The sequence below is a fragment of the Centrocercus urophasianus genome, unplaced genomic scaffold (genome assembly GCF_019232065.1).
Source record: "Centrocercus urophasianus isolate 14NV4802_14NV808 unplaced genomic scaffold, USGS_Curo_1.0 seq_14, whole genome shotgun sequence".
In the NCBI taxonomy this organism is placed as follows: domain Eukaryota; kingdom Metazoa; phylum Chordata; class Aves; order Galliformes; family Phasianidae; genus Centrocercus; species Centrocercus urophasianus.
In genome coordinates this window covers 31,854,106-31,869,507 of record NW_024884586.1, presented here as the reverse complement: position 1 = coordinate 31,869,507, position 15,402 = coordinate 31,854,106, and the positions used below count along the sequence as shown (strand labels likewise).

Sequence of the window (15,402 nt, the reverse complement as noted above, 5' to 3'; positions counted from 1 at the left end):
CTGACATGGTTGAGACAGAATGAGACGGAAAGACATAATTTCTGAATTGAAAAGCATGGTTTTATGAGACCAGGACTTGCTGGAAACAAAAACTATCCAGAGAGCAATCTGAAAAGCATAATACTTTAATATAATAATAATTTAATTCCAAGAACAGACTGAGGAGTGACAGGATACAACTGTAAGCATAGGTAAATTTAACAGTGGAGAGCTCTTTTATCTTTCTTTTAAACGATGTAAGATAAGACTATTCCTAGTAATCAAAACTAGACAAATTCTACTTCACAATAAAGAGAATGTTTTCATTTTTAAACAGAAGGAACTGGCCAGTTGGACAACCTGCCACGAGGTACTCCAGATAATCACAGTGTCTTTCCATAACAGCTGCATGTCTCTTTAGAAGATACTGACGTTGAGAAGCTACCGGGTCAGTCCAGGAGTTACTAGGTGGGTTTTAATGGCCTGCATTAAGCCTAGAGCATCAAAGTGACATGGGTTTGCCTCGAAATATTTTTAGATGTCAGTTATTTACAAGTTTCAGTATTTGTGCACATTTATCTTGCTTTCTGCATCTGTTTCAATCTGGTGAAACCATTCACTGAGAGGGGTTTGTGCTGTACCAACTAACCAGAACTTTTTTGTTCTCAATAAGCTTCAATTAAGAGGAATCATAAATGGTTTTCATAACGCAATTTCTTATATATTAATCCTTCTATGAAAAACTACCTATTTTTACCAGAGAACATGCATCTCATCTACCAGAATGCTTAAAGAAATCTGAAAGCCCAATGGCAAGGGCTGCACAGCGCATCAATCCTATACAAGACAATAAGTGGTCAGTTGAAAGTGTCTGTGTCTTGATTTGCTTTTTTAAGATCTGCTTTATTTTAAAAGTTCATTCAAGCTTCACAGAGCAAGATGCCTATGAGAAAAAAAATATATATATAAGACCCAGAACATCAGGGTTATAAAATAATATATGGTTACTGTTTGTCTACCATCCAAGCCCGCTAACATTTGTCTTGCTGTCCAGCTTTGCTTCTACTACTACAATATGTAATTTTAATACTGGAGCACTGGCAGCCTGAAGTGAAGCCATGGACTCTCCTGCAGCAGAAAAATCTGTTTTTCCAGCTTCTTGCGTACTCTGACTAACCAGACATGGTTTTAGTTTTAACAGATAAAACAAATCTGTTATTTAGTTTCAAGTGACTGGAACCATGTGCCATCAGAAGAGACTACATAGTACTGGGGACCATATTTTTTTATTCTTCTCCATTAAGCTGTGATGTACTATTTTACTGCCTACTGAAGGCCTTTTAAACTCTCACACTGCTGTTCTCCAATTGCTCCTTCCAGTTTGTGTCATACCAGGCTGTTCTTAAAAACCACTCACCTCTCCTTTCTACCACATCTCCCACATCTCAGCATCTGAAACACTTGCAAGACTCATTTTTTCCTATTAAAACGTACTGCTTTTGGCTCCTTAAAAAAAAAAACTATATAGATTTTACTTATTTCTTCTCTTCCCCCCAGCCCCTCCCCCCCCCTTTTCAGCTTTTCAGATTCCACTTTGCCATAAGGGCAACCCAGGACTATGTTCCATCACACACATGGAAAGTGAGGGAAATTACAAAAGGAAATAGTATTCGCTGATCATGTTCTAGAGTCTTCCTATTCCAAAATTAAATTCTTAAATATTCTAGGTAAATTCTGTGAAGCATCTTTTTTAAAAAAATATTTCTTTCCAAAACAACTGATGGTGGGAGCAAAAATCCTTGACAAAGTGATAATTTTTAGGAAGCCCTGGTCACACTTATTCATCTGAAAAACTACACTAGCACAGCCTGGGAGAAGAGCCAGCAGCAGATGTGGGGGCAATTTGTGGACTGTGTCAAATACCTGATGGAAGAAGCACTCCCCAAACCCCAGCAGATGGAGGCTTCCATTGCAGATCTTGCCTCAGTGATGCAACCATCAGGGAAACTGGCCTAGATCATAGATACAGGACTTGTCACTTGGTACTCTCTGAAAAAAAGGCCTTCATCCAGCTGGAATGTCCTCCTCCCCATAAAGAACTGCTACCTGTGAGTAGCCTTGAACACTGGCCAAAAGACAGGTTTGAAACTCAAAGTGTAAAACCTTTTCAACAGGAACACAATAAAACTTACAGAGTAGTTCAAGAGAATGATGAAAAGTGGCAGCAGGGGAGGGCAAAAAAGAAACAGAGTTTGGTCAAGGAAACAAGGATTAAGAGACAGGACTTCTGTCTAAAAAGAATCTAAGAGTGGAACCAATGAAAAGAAGAAACTGTGTATCATGAGAGAAAACTAGAGAGAGAGGGAAAAAAAAAAAGAAATTAAGAAATAATATTAACTGAACAACCAGGAAAATTTCTCTGATAGCAGAAGCACTTGAGCAGTAGAAATGTCACCCAGCAGTGAATGGGTGTGGAATAAAGTTGGGCAAGCCAAGCCAGTCAAACAGAAGAACTGAATAGCTCAAGAAACTTTTCCCACCTGTAACTGCTGTGATTAATCATTCTACAATAGCTGAGAAGATTATAAGAGGTTTACTTACTATCACAAATTATCTATTGAAAGTGCGATCAACATATTCCCATATTCCTCCCAAACAGTAGCACATTACTGACAGAAACAGCTTTACAAACTCAGAAAAGATTATGGGCTTCTCCTCCAAGGAACATTTAAGCATGGGAGTATCTTTTTCTTCCCTAATGATAGGAGAAGGAAGTGAAGGAGGTCAGAGTTCTGTAGACCTCTCTGCACTCCCTGTGGTCTAGTTAAGGAGACTTAAAAGGTTTCACATTAACTGGGGTGATTTTGTCAATTATACACAGTGAGGAAAAAGAGCTCCTATAGTAAGTGTTTCCAGGACAGCTGCTCCGTTGGTGAAACACTGCTGCATTCCAGAAATAAACTCCTACAGTCAAATTAGCATCTCAAGTCCTCTCTCCGCAGAAACGTGACTTTACCAAAGTTGCAGCAGTTCCCAGATGAATGGGAAACCAGCAGCATAAATTCCTGCTTGGCTCCGCTTTTAAATAGTAAATGATACAAACATCTTTTTGTACAAAGGCAGCTTTCATAGTCACATAATTACCCCATATTATTGATGGGTTCAAAAAATAAAATTGGGAATATTTCTGGCTTGGAAGGAGAATTAAAACTAGCATCACTCCCCACAACTTCAGGCCTGCTAAGAGGTTTTTTTTTTTTTTAGGTCTGAGCAGTTATTGGGACTTCAGCGCAAGAAGGTTTTGTTTCCAACATGGGTCAGTACCTACCAGTGCAAGTTGCAATAGAAAACACGTACAAGACAACAATCTACATTTGAAGCAAGACAGAAAGCACTGTTGCTCTTAATCAGGCCTTTTCTGTCTCCCAAAAAGTAATGCAAACCTGCCCTCTCACTACAGAGGTGAATTCTGGGCCATGAAAGTAAATTCACTCAGAAGCTCCAAGGCAGTCCCTCATGTTTTGTTGAAGACACACATTAAGCAGCAAAACTACATGAAACAGCTTCCAAGCTCACACAGCTTTACAACTACAAGTTTACAGACAGCTGCACTGGAGAAGACCCATGAAATCCTGGGGAAAAAAAAAAGAAAGCCACAACAACAAACTACAATTTTCAACAGATAATGGCACGTTTGTTCAGTGCTTTGGGCTCATAGGGAAGGCGCTGGACAAGAAACAGGCTGATTCATGTGACCACTGTATAAACCTTCATAGTCCTCTCTCTTTCTCACACTGAACCCTCGTCTTGCAAGTAAAATATCTTGCTCCTTGACCCAACACATCATCAAACTAAAGCTCATTTGGTGACTAAACCTTCTGCAGAACTACACATTGCAGAGCAGAGGATGGATTATACATGGAAACATCACATGTTATACATGGAAAAGATCACAGCTGCTGTATAGTCTGCTCTTCTGCATCCATAGAGGCACATGCCTCTTTTCCTTTGGGCCTTTCTCTGCCCAGCAAATTCCAGTGCAAGAACCACCCCGTCCACGGGAAGGAATGCACACCAGTCAAAACTAATACATTCAGGGAGCATTGTCTATGTGGGGCTCAGCCTTCCTCCCTGGCTGTATTCTTGTCTTTGGTGCTGCTTTCTCAATGGCATAGCTTATCTGCCTTCGGAACTTACACAGCTTTGAGAACATGGCCTATAACAGCAGAAAAACATTTACTGTAAACAAAATATAAATGCTGTGTGTCTGTAATGGGGTGTCACATAAACAAGTAATTCAGCCACCTGCATTTAGCGGCAACACTGGTTTCACCTGTAAGAGACGTGAAGACAGTCACATGAGGTCAAGTTAAGAAGTCAGCTAGTCCCATATTTCATCTCTGATAGCAGCCACTAACATGTTCAAGGAAATACTATAAGAAAGGAGAATACTTTTCCTGCTCTCCACCTTGCTGCATTTCTGTGGCTTAAGCTGTTGCCTCTAGACCATAACATTACTGGTCTATGATGACAACCACAAATTCCATAAATTTATTTTCCCAAGTCCATCCATAACTTTGCTACTGAATAACACAGAGGCCAACAAATCCCACAGTTTAATTCTGGTTATATGAAAAAAATACTTCCCTTGGTTTATCTAAAGTCAGTTCCCTCTGAACTATTTTTTAAGAAAAAATGATGACTATGGCACTGAAAAAAATGGGAAAGCACACATTTGTGAACATGTAGCAAAGCTCTCCTAGCTAAGAAAGAGAGGTGTTAATTTTGCAAAGCAAAGAATTAGATAGGTCTTGCACAGTGACGTAAAGGAGTATACTTTATCTTCTAGTTAAGCGCACAGTAAGTAAAGGCATCTGCATATAAAATAAGCCATGCTTGTGTTAACACATTACCATTAATTCCTATCTCAGTTACCCTTGGTTATTATGTCTGTGACTATAAGACAACTGTACTTCCAGCCATCTCGTCTCAAAGAGAACTGCAAGGTCTCTAGGACAAAAGCTGTCTCATGTCTCAATGCAACAGGCCCAAGAGAAGGGACTGTATCATGATACTAGCAACAAGGGCAAAATGGAAGAAACATCCAAAGCCGCCAGCACAACTTGTAGCCACAGTCTGAGAGCTAGTTAAAAAGAAGTGGAGCAGTCACAGCATGAAATTTATTAAGTGTAGATAATAATTTTACATTACATAATACACAGTACTGTAAGCCTCAAATGTTCAACTACTGATCAAGTCCCAAAATAAACAATTATATTCTGTATTATATGTACATTGGTGTTACTCTTATCCCCCACTATTTTTGCTTTTTAAGCAGTTGGTTTTGCTTTTTAGTTGTTCACTGAAACCTTGTGGTCTAGACACTTTTTTTCCTTTCAAAAGAAAACTGCAATTTTTCTCATCATTTACTTTCACTTGGTGGAGTTGTCAAGTAAAATTTCAAGTACAGCAATAAAGTTGTTGGCAGGATCAAAGAAGATGAACTATGGAAATGATATATAGGGTAATTAAATGGCTCTAAGTTATTTGCGTATCTCTATATATAAACTGTCCTGACTTAATAAAGAAGCATTTCACAGTAGTTTTTTTGGCTCTCTTGGCTTTCTGCAAGATTCTGCAATGGGCTCCAAATGCTCCCAAGCTTTCCCGGCCTTCTGTCCCAGCTATGGAGGCTATCACCCTCCATCTGAAACTCCTCATAACACAACAGCACATGCAGAAAAATGAAAGGGTGCAAAGCACGTGAATGCAAAGCAGAGAGAAAAGGAGATATGGAACACGATGAGAAAACTACCCTTTTACTTCTGCAGATCCGAGTCCAAATAAGTAGTCATCCGCAAAGGCCTAGCTAAGGCCATAAGCCAAGCCCATCTTGCAAGCTGCCTGCAACTGGTGCCTCAGGGCAACAGCATGAAGGCTTCCCCAGCCCACTGTGCTGCAAAGACAGCTGTGAGTCCCAGAAATAGGCAGGAGAGTGTTCCCTCAGACCCCACCATGCCCATGGTCACATAAGCACCCAAGAGACGTTCAAGGCTGCCACTCTGCTCGCTCTGCTCTTCAAACACCTCACACATGCATCTACAGGCGGTATAGTTGAGCAGACCTTTAAAGCACTGTTCATCCACCAGCTCCTGCAGTAACCTGGTGTTTCTTCCTTTACCACCTTGGGGGTAAGAAAGAAATGTCTGCCTTCTCGGGGCAGGTTCTTCTTCAGTGCAAAGCAGCTGTTTTATCACCTGCCCATCAACAGCAAATAGAGGTGGACAGAAGTTAGCCTGGGCTCATAGGATCAAAAGAATTTAGCCACTTTATTTCAAGCATTGAGTCCAACTGGGAGGTGACTCCAATTTGGCCAGAAAGGGAATGGAAAAGAATAGGAGAGATGTGATACAGGCTGCTACTTCACAAAATGCCACTACAGACAAAGACTAGGAAAAAAACTCTCAAAAACACCATTCACAGCCAACTGCCATTACCCACTGTAAGCCAGTGACACTTGTGCATGTGCAGGGAAGCTGCTCACCCACTCCTTGTGAGCAGATAGACAAGTGGTAAACTCAACACATGTCTAGCACGGGGTTTTTCTGGAATGAGTTGGCAACAGAACAGGTCCACCTTCACACTATTCTAGGTAAACAGAGGATGTTGCTGGTACAAAGTGTCTCAAAGTGGCAGAAATAGTATTATCACTTCAGGGCTGTTTCCTGAAGAATCAATAAGCCAAGACAATCAATTCTTCTGGCTAGCCCTTATTTCCCAGAAGCCATGGCTCTCAGCCCCTATCATTTCACCTTTCATAAACAAGCCAGCAGCGCCAGTAATTCCATCCTCCTTGAACACACATTACACTGGCTCACATGCCAGAAGAGACTACAGAACTGGAAATAATGTAGCCAGGTTAGCACAGTATTGCAGTGAGGCACTACCCATTACTACAGCAAAGCAACAACATCTCTATATATTGCCCTTCAAGCACCTATACGTATCCTTACGTCCAATTTCTTTTTATGGGACAGACTACCCTAAAGAAATCAGAGCTGTGGCTCTCTGCCCCCCACAACTTCTCTGTGCAGGGAGTACAAGGCATCTGCAGAGCAGAGCTCCCCCTCTCAGAACGGAGCAGTAGATGGCATTGACAGTCATTACAGTCCCAGGAGCCCACCACAGAGAAAAGTGAAGTTTAATCCTATATAGCACAAAAAGAGCAAGAGGGATGGGGAGAAGAGTCAGGAAGAATAGAAAAATCTTGTTATTATATGCACTGCAAAAAAAGAGAATGAGGGTTACCGGAGGCAAAACACTGGACTGTACTAGGAGTCTGCAGTAACACAAAGCATTTTGCTGTGGTCATGCAACTCATGAGCCACAGAGAACAGACAAGCAGGAACTCCATCTAAGACGTGCAGAACACATCATCACATCAGTGAAGTGACTCACTTTAGGCTAAACAGGGTGTCTGTGTCAGAGCTAGAATTAAAAAACTACAGTGAAACAAATGGCTCTGTACGAAGATTGCCTATGAATACATTTAAGCTGTGCACCTAAAAAGCAGGGGGGCTTTGGATAGGCTCTGAGAAAGACATTAGGGATAAGTGTTAGAGAGGATGCTGATGCAAGGAACCCTTTCCTAGATTTTTGTTTTGTACACAAAAGGCTCCTCTACCCAAAGACAGCATCAGCCAATGGTTATAACTTGAGTGCTGCACTGCTCTCAGTGCTAGTCTGTGGGTTCAAGGAGCACAACTCAGAAATTCACATTCACTTGAGCTCTCCGCCAATCTACCTGAGTCCACACTGCCCACAGAGAAAGGTTGAAAACCCCCCTGCTAGGCCATGGAGACATAACGCATCAGGGAAGAGCTTCCTTCCTAAAGAGAAGCAGAAGAAAGAGCTGCTGATGAGCACAACTGTAATTCCTGCACGCCCAGGAGACCCATAGGTAAAGAAAGGCCTGAGGATGGGATGAGAGTAAAGCAAACAAAGAGAAAGCAGTCTGGAAGGCCTGGCAGCAGGCATGCCCCCTCTTCTACCCAAAAAGTCACACTCCAGGCCTTGTGAACTTTGGGAGGACGTCACTGAAATGCCTGCGCTTTTGTACATGGCTACTGGCCATTCGCTGAGACCTACTACAAAGAGGTGATCACGGGAGCCTTGAGAAACAAGAACTTCTGGAGTGCATTTCCTGCTGAACCAGCAAACACAATTATAAAGAGATAGAGAATCCATTCTAGGAGAAGCATGAAACTCTTGTGAGCAGGATCATTCACATCTCACATGGTAGAGGGAAAGGAAAGGGCAGCAACCCCTTAATGAATAAAAATAGCCACTTATGTTTCCCTCTTATGAATATGAGATTCAGGCTTTGTAGCTGGCATACGCTTTTCAGTATTCAAATAACATTTAGTTATATCCCATTAAAAAGGATAATTCCCCCTAAGGAAGCAGCCTTTTTTTCCCCTCAGAGTCTTTCAAGCATCCTGAGACTTTTAAAATGCCATTACTTTCAAGTCATTGTGGAAACTAAACTGTATTCTAAGAGTTAAAGAGTCACACTTCCTTCCCTGAAATTCCTACACTACTATAATTTTTCTTTTTTTTTTTTTTTTAAGTAATTGTGGCACACGTAAACAATGACAAGAACACAGTTCTATGTAGCTTGTGGAAGAGTAGAAAATCAGATTTCAGCTTCCTAGTTCTTCATAAACTGTACATATGCCAGGCAAAGTTGCACCAAAACATATCTATCTTTGGGGTAAACAGCAGCAGATCATTCATAGGATTCAGCATAACACTGGAAAGAACAGAAAGAGAAGGAAGATTATTTTGCCTAAAAGTTCAGCAGGGGAAATGTAAGTATACACTGCCAACCATATGGCCGCAGCAGAACAGAGCAGGAGAGGTAAAGGCTCAGTACAACAGAAAAGAAGGAGAGGAAGGTAAGAAAAAAATGTTACTCAGTGTTCAGCTTGGCCACAGAAAGTCACGTCTCAAAGCGATCTGCTGTGGGTATCAGTTATTAGATGGAAAGAACACAATTATTATGTATTTCAAATGCATTTAATAAAGTAGACTCCAGCTGATGGTGCTCTCCTCAGCAGGTCCAGGCACAGAACACAAAGAGAAGCGGGCCTCAGGCATTTACATCAGGTCACAGTTTTAAATAATTTTTAAACTACGGCAAGGTGCCAATTCTTACCTCAAGGTGCTGCACCCAGATAGACATGTCAGCAAAAACAGGAAGTTCAGTATATTGAGAATAACCATCAATACAAGTGGCTCCAGAACCAGAGTGACATTTTCTTAGTCAGTGCTTACCACCTTTGAGAAATAAACCTGGAGCTTCATCTCAGCAAGAGTCACCAGGATCAAATTAAGATTAATGTGAAGGACAACTCTACTGAATTTCGGTTTTACTAGGAGTAACTTAGCCTTTTACCTGCTTGTCTTACCCAAACTGGAAGACATTATTGATGACTTGTACCAAATGCTTTTAAAAACAAAACAACAACACCAAAGAAAACAAACCTAGCAAAGTGGGGTAACTCCTTGTTAGGAGCACAGTAACCCCTTGTTCTCAATCTACACACCTGGGTCAGCGATTTGCAGTCAGTCTGCCATAAGCAAACCAGCCACTGGGGATTTATACAAGTTGTTCTCTGTAGACCTTAGAGTACTTTTGATGTCAGTCATATATCATTTTACAGGCAGGAAAACTGAGGCATATGGAGGCACGACATGATCATGCAAGTCAGAAGATTGTTGGTCTCTATCCCTCAACACACTGCTTAGGAACACTGTACCTCTACTCACTGCAGGCAGGCAGGACCGCTCTTTTTCTGCAACAGCAGGGTCTACCCAAGCACTGAAGATGTACTTATCACAAAAGTAATCAGACATTAATTTGATTAATCTTTCCTGTGACAGAGAACCCAGTTCTCCACCTAAACTGCTTGACCCAAGACTCCAGCTAATCTAAAGTGCAGGAAAAAAAAGCCTCGATAGGTATCAGCCTACTAAACAGAAGTGGAACAATTAGGTATTGACCCACACACACATCTCTTTTTTTTCTTTAAGCAAAAATTACCCAAGGGTTAACAGAACCAAAAATATAACTCATTAAAATTTTAAATCAGGTCTTCAAGGCAGTAATAATAAAAACTAAGCCCACCCTCCAGTTCTTCCCATTTAGAAGAGTATTTATTTGGAGTTCCTACTAGGCTACAGCATGCACTGCATGTATCCTGCTTTGCTAAAGGAGAGTCTTTCTGAAGCATCACTTGACTTTGTTTTAAATATCTCACTACAGTTTCCATTTTAGCTCTGTGAGATGATTATTTTTTCTAACCAAACTGAAGTTATACAGCAGTTGAAAATGCTGATGGCTTAACTGGTTTCCTTCCCCCCGCCCCTCCACAGCAGCCCTGAGGGGTTTTAACTCTTTCTGTAGCACTGAAATCCTGCTTTTGGAGTTCAATGTTTAACTCGCGCTGGGAGACTCATAAATATTCGGAGTCACTCTCTCCCTCTCTGTTTGATTAGGAAATGAGCCTTTAACTCAATGTAATCCCCAAGCCATTAACAAAAAAGCCCTCAACAGCTCCACTATTAGAATTTCACTCCTAACCCACAGAGGATTGAATTAGATTAACATAACTACCCGCAATCTGAGTTTATTTTCTGTGCCAGATAGAAATGTGTCTTCAGGAAAGGAAAAGAAGAGAGCCGGCGAACAGGCACAGCATAATGAAATGTAAAAATAGATGAGAAATAGATGGACGGATGTACAGGTGAAATGATAAAAGAGGTAAGAGATAGCACGAGCAAGAGATAGCTACACAATCTTTAATAACCAGCTGCTGGCTTTGGGGGGTTTATTCAAAAGGCCCCTCCAAAAAAACCCCACAGAATTGTTTCAAGAAGAGTATTTTTTCCTGTTGGTATTTACTCCATATTCTCAGGGACTTACAGTGAGGCACTGCGGCGCGCCGCACTCCAGACACCTGAGCAGATTTGGCACAGGTTATATTTATAATTCTCAGGAGGTGTCATGCTCAGCAACGGGAGGAGGGGCACAAAAAAGAGAATCTGCACGTCAATCATTACTTTGCTATCAAGGAAACAAACAAACTAGGATGAACCAAAAAAGATGTTTTTTCATTCCTCAATAAATAAATAAATCAAGTAACAGCTCTGTGACAAACTACTCAAAGTCAGTCACTTCCGACGTTCACAGGTGCTCGGTCCACATTAAATGAATTGCTAGTGAGACAGAAACTAAGTAACAAAGACTTCTCCACACATCATACATCAAAGTCTCTCTAACTCTCTCCCCACCCCCAAATAACAGCAAGCCCATAAGCTATTAACTGGTACACCATAAAGCAGGGGATGCTTGGTGATTTTTTCCTATATGCAGTAACAAAATGCAGCAGGTTGAACAGGGGAAGAGACACACGAGATTAAAATCAAAAGATAAAGTCCAGCAGTTAAGTGGACACAACTATGGAATAGTTCCAAAAATTAAGGCTAAACATCTTCTAAATTGATGCTCAGAAGACTTCTATAGGAATGCCTGCATTTCCACAAATCTGTGTACTGAGATATAATAACTGCAGTAATTCCTGAGCACAGTCATGCTGATATTTCTGTATGTATAAGAAGGAAACAGATTTGATTTTTATTTTTCAAGTGATGTTGCTTGATTTTCAATTGTTAGGAGGGCTTCAGACCGGCCATACCATGGATTCCTTATTGCTTACAGGGTCGACAATTCAATTTCTTTAATGCCTTTCACGAAAACCTGCTCTTCTATAAAACAGTGATGTCACATTGTCACAGACTGAGAATAAATGTAATCTTGTGCCAAAACAAACAGAACAGAGACCTAAATAATTTAAATACATTCGTTTTTAAGTAAAGCAAAAAGCCTTAATATGCAAAAGGAAGCTTTCTATGATGAGAACAGTCAGGCTGACAATTCTGTTTTATTTTGGGGGAAGGGAAATTCAGAGCAAGCAGAGTATTGTAATAGTCATTTGGAACACTGCTGGAGTATAAAAATTCATAGTGTTTATCAATACTGTCCTAAAAGCCTTCCTCATATCTAGAATTGTAACTGAAAGAGGAAATATTTTTATCCGTGACTGAAAACTTAGTAAGAATAACGGGGTTCTGTTTGTTCCTTGCACTGAAGTCATAAACTTCAAGAATTCTGAAACATCCATCTAAGAAACACAAAATAAAGAGCCAACCAACAGCCTATTTGCCACATTTCTATGGTTAGTCCAAGCAATTCAGCTATCACCTATTCCCTCGGAATGTGAGACAGCTCTGGATTTATTATTCTGTGCTTATTAGACACTTGTTCCATCCAAATTAAATACAGCTTCATTTTTCGTCTTACTGCTTTCAAGAATGATAAATTGGGGGGGGGAAGGGGGGAGAGGAGGGGGCAAAAAGTTTTAATAGTATGTATCTCTTACATAATTTAAACTGAAAAACTTAACATACCAAAATTAAAAACTGTAATACTTGCGTTTTGGGAGCCAGACACTATAACCATGAGAAATGGAGGAATTTTTTCTGTGCTCAACAATAAATACAAAAACTAAATCCTGTAAAAGATGCAATCCAAATCTCTGAGGTCAAAATACAAAGTAAGAAAAACCTCCTTGACTTCCAGTGTTTTGACAAAAATTTATGCTAAAAGCTATTAAAAAAACAGTTTCTGAGTAATTATTTTCCTCCCAGTTTTCATTCCCTTTTTAACAGAAGTTCTAACAAAAAAAAAAAAAAAAAATTAAAAAATCTACCATTGTTAAAACCATTTTGCATTTGGGCAGCTTTAAAGCAAACGATTAACTGGCAACCAGAGGCAGACTAAGTTATTTCCCTGACTGTCTCTGCGCTGAGTTTACAAAGACTTGCACCCCCTTTTATCACTGAAGAGGCTTCTGTTCGTCTGGGACACTGAAAATTAGAGAAATATCAACTGCTCAATGACAAAGACATTCAGTACAGGCAAATTTCATTTCCCTTTTAAGAGAAGGTTTGATATGAAATTGATTTTTTTTTTTTTTTTTTTTTTTTTGTGTGTGTGTGAAGTTGAGGAAAAGGTGTCACTTGGTTCTTTTAAGACAAGACTGTTGAAGTTTCCAGGTTTGCCTTTACCAGCACGGGATAAATAGCACCTGTCCTTGGTAAGCCCTTAAGCAGAGCTACATTATACACTGACCTTTTTGGAATGCCAGCAAACCTGACCATTTCTATTCCCAAAACATAACTGTTCCTCTCAAACTTTCACTTGCTTATTTCCAGAGGAAAAAGCAACTCCTGAATAGTGAAACTGCCTGATTTCTATGAAGTTCTGAAACCAACTCCTATCCTTGTGGGTCACACTGACCTTCCTTTGACAGTGTGAAAGTAGATATATAGATATATAGATATAACCTTTAACTATATTGGGATGCTGCCATAATTTTTAGCCCAGATAAAAAGATTGGTGCACAGCAACATTTGAATAAATAAATTAAAAAAAAAAAAAACAAAAACAACAACCTAAAAACAACAACCAGCTCCATAAATGCAATAAAAGGTAGAAGTTCGGTACTTACATGCTGCAGGCTGAGAGATGAAGCTCGAGGCTGGAGTAGAATTTCCCTTGCCCTCAGGTGTTTCTAATTGCTGATTAAATATCTTTTGGTTCCGCCTGCACCAGCCGACAGTCCCCTCTGCGTCTCTGCCTCTCTTTGTGACTAGGACACAGTACTCCGAGTCCCAACCTATAAATAGATCCCAGCTCTGTGATTGATATAACAGGCAGCTGACAAAAAAAAAAAAAAAAAAAAAAAAAAAAAAAGAAAGAAAGAAATAACCAGGTCTTAAGCAAAGCAGAAGCTGGGCTTTTAACTCTGCGCTGTGCCCAGGGAGGAGTCCCCCACAGTCACCCGTGGGCATCAGAAAGAAAAAGTGCAAGGCAATTACTTTCCCAGCAGCATTACAGCAACTTGAGGCATGTAAAGCAAGTGAACAAAATTCAGTGCACAAAGAAGAGGAGGGAAAGCACAACTGGCAGACTGCATCCAACTCTTCCGCAATTTAACAGAAATAAATATCGTTTTAAAAACAGGTTAGGGATTCTGACAAAATGAAAGAGAAGTTCAGAGTTGAGCTCTGGGGTTTGGTCCAGGCATGTTTGTATTTCTGCTGCAGAACAAATGGAGTAGCGGGCAGAGCAGCAGTTTAACAGTTTGATTGTCCATTTAAGGTCTCAGCCCACAGAAACTGGTTCTTGAGGCTGTTCCTGAAAACAAAACAGAGAGCATTGATAATGCATTGCCTGTTGGCTCAGAGAAGCTACTGAACTCTCCGGGACCAAACCATTGCTTGCAATCACATCCTTGACTGCCAGGAGAAAACTCCTAACAAGTTATAGGTATCATCACAGCTCTTCTGCAGAAGCTAAGCTGGGAACCCACAATCCAGGCAATAACTTGACATAAAGCACCAGGAATGCTTCTGCCTTGGTCCTTATTAAAAGGTAGCATTAACAGACCTGGATTTTTCCATATCTAAGTTCTAGAGGTTCTTTTGATTGTTCTGGTCCACCATCAGACAGGCCAAAAGCTGATCCAAGAGGTAGCTGGTCCTCCAAACTCCCAGGTACTCACAGACCCAGCAAAACCTTACCAGTTAAGCAGTTTCACATTAAACACGCTCAAAGGCTGGGCAGCTCCAGATAAACACTAGCGGAAGTGTGGGAAAGAAGAGGAGAACAGCAGGCAGAGAACAAAAGCTGTTTTGCCTCCACACTGCTACCTTTGGCAGTATCTCCTACTAACACCCCTAGCACCACGCTCAGCTCTGCAGGGAAAAGCACTACAGCAGACAGAGTACCAGATCCACCAACCTTTATTTTCAACACATTGTTAGTGCTGAGATGGTAAAGCAATGCTGAACTCATAAAAAGCAGGATAAAATCCCCAGGCATTAAGCCCATACTGAACTCCATGGTTCTCTGGCTCAGTGGCTAACAGTACCTGAACTATTCAAGCTAGTTTAGGCATGTCTACGCTGTGCTGCTGCTGCTGCTGCTCTCGCTGGAGTAAAGCAAAGTAGTCAACAGGGGCAGCTATCTGAAAGTCAGGCAAGGTCTCACCACTCATAGCCAAGGTCTCAGATCAATGCAGTTATTGATTATTTGGGAATATAAAAGTAATTTTTTCATTTTGGGACAAATCCTGCTGCATGTGTAATTCACCATGTGTCAATATGCTTAGTGTCCGAGCTGATAGGATTTAGCCAATGTGCTTTTCCAAAAAAAAAAAAACAAACCAAACCAATCTTCCAACAAAACAGGGACCTGGTGAAGCACTGGAAAAAGACATTTTCCTCAGCTGAGCA

At 40.7% G+C, this 15,402-nt stretch overlaps 1 protein-coding gene across 1 annotated transcript in view; it reads right to left on the bottom strand.

Moving 5' to 3' along the window:
• The window catches only part of ESRRB (estrogen related receptor beta), a 123,290-nt gene extending 109,609 nt beyond the window's left edge, over nt 1–13,681 (bottom strand). The window contains exon 1 of the mRNA XM_042813317.1: nt 13,614–13,681. Within this exon, the coding sequence (XP_042669251.1) occupies nt 13,614–13,615 (2 nt within the window). The 5' untranslated portion in view covers nt 13,616–13,681. The remainder of the gene's footprint in view (nt 1–13,613) is intronic.
• Between the last annotated feature and the right edge of the window lie 1,721 nt (nt 13,682–15,402).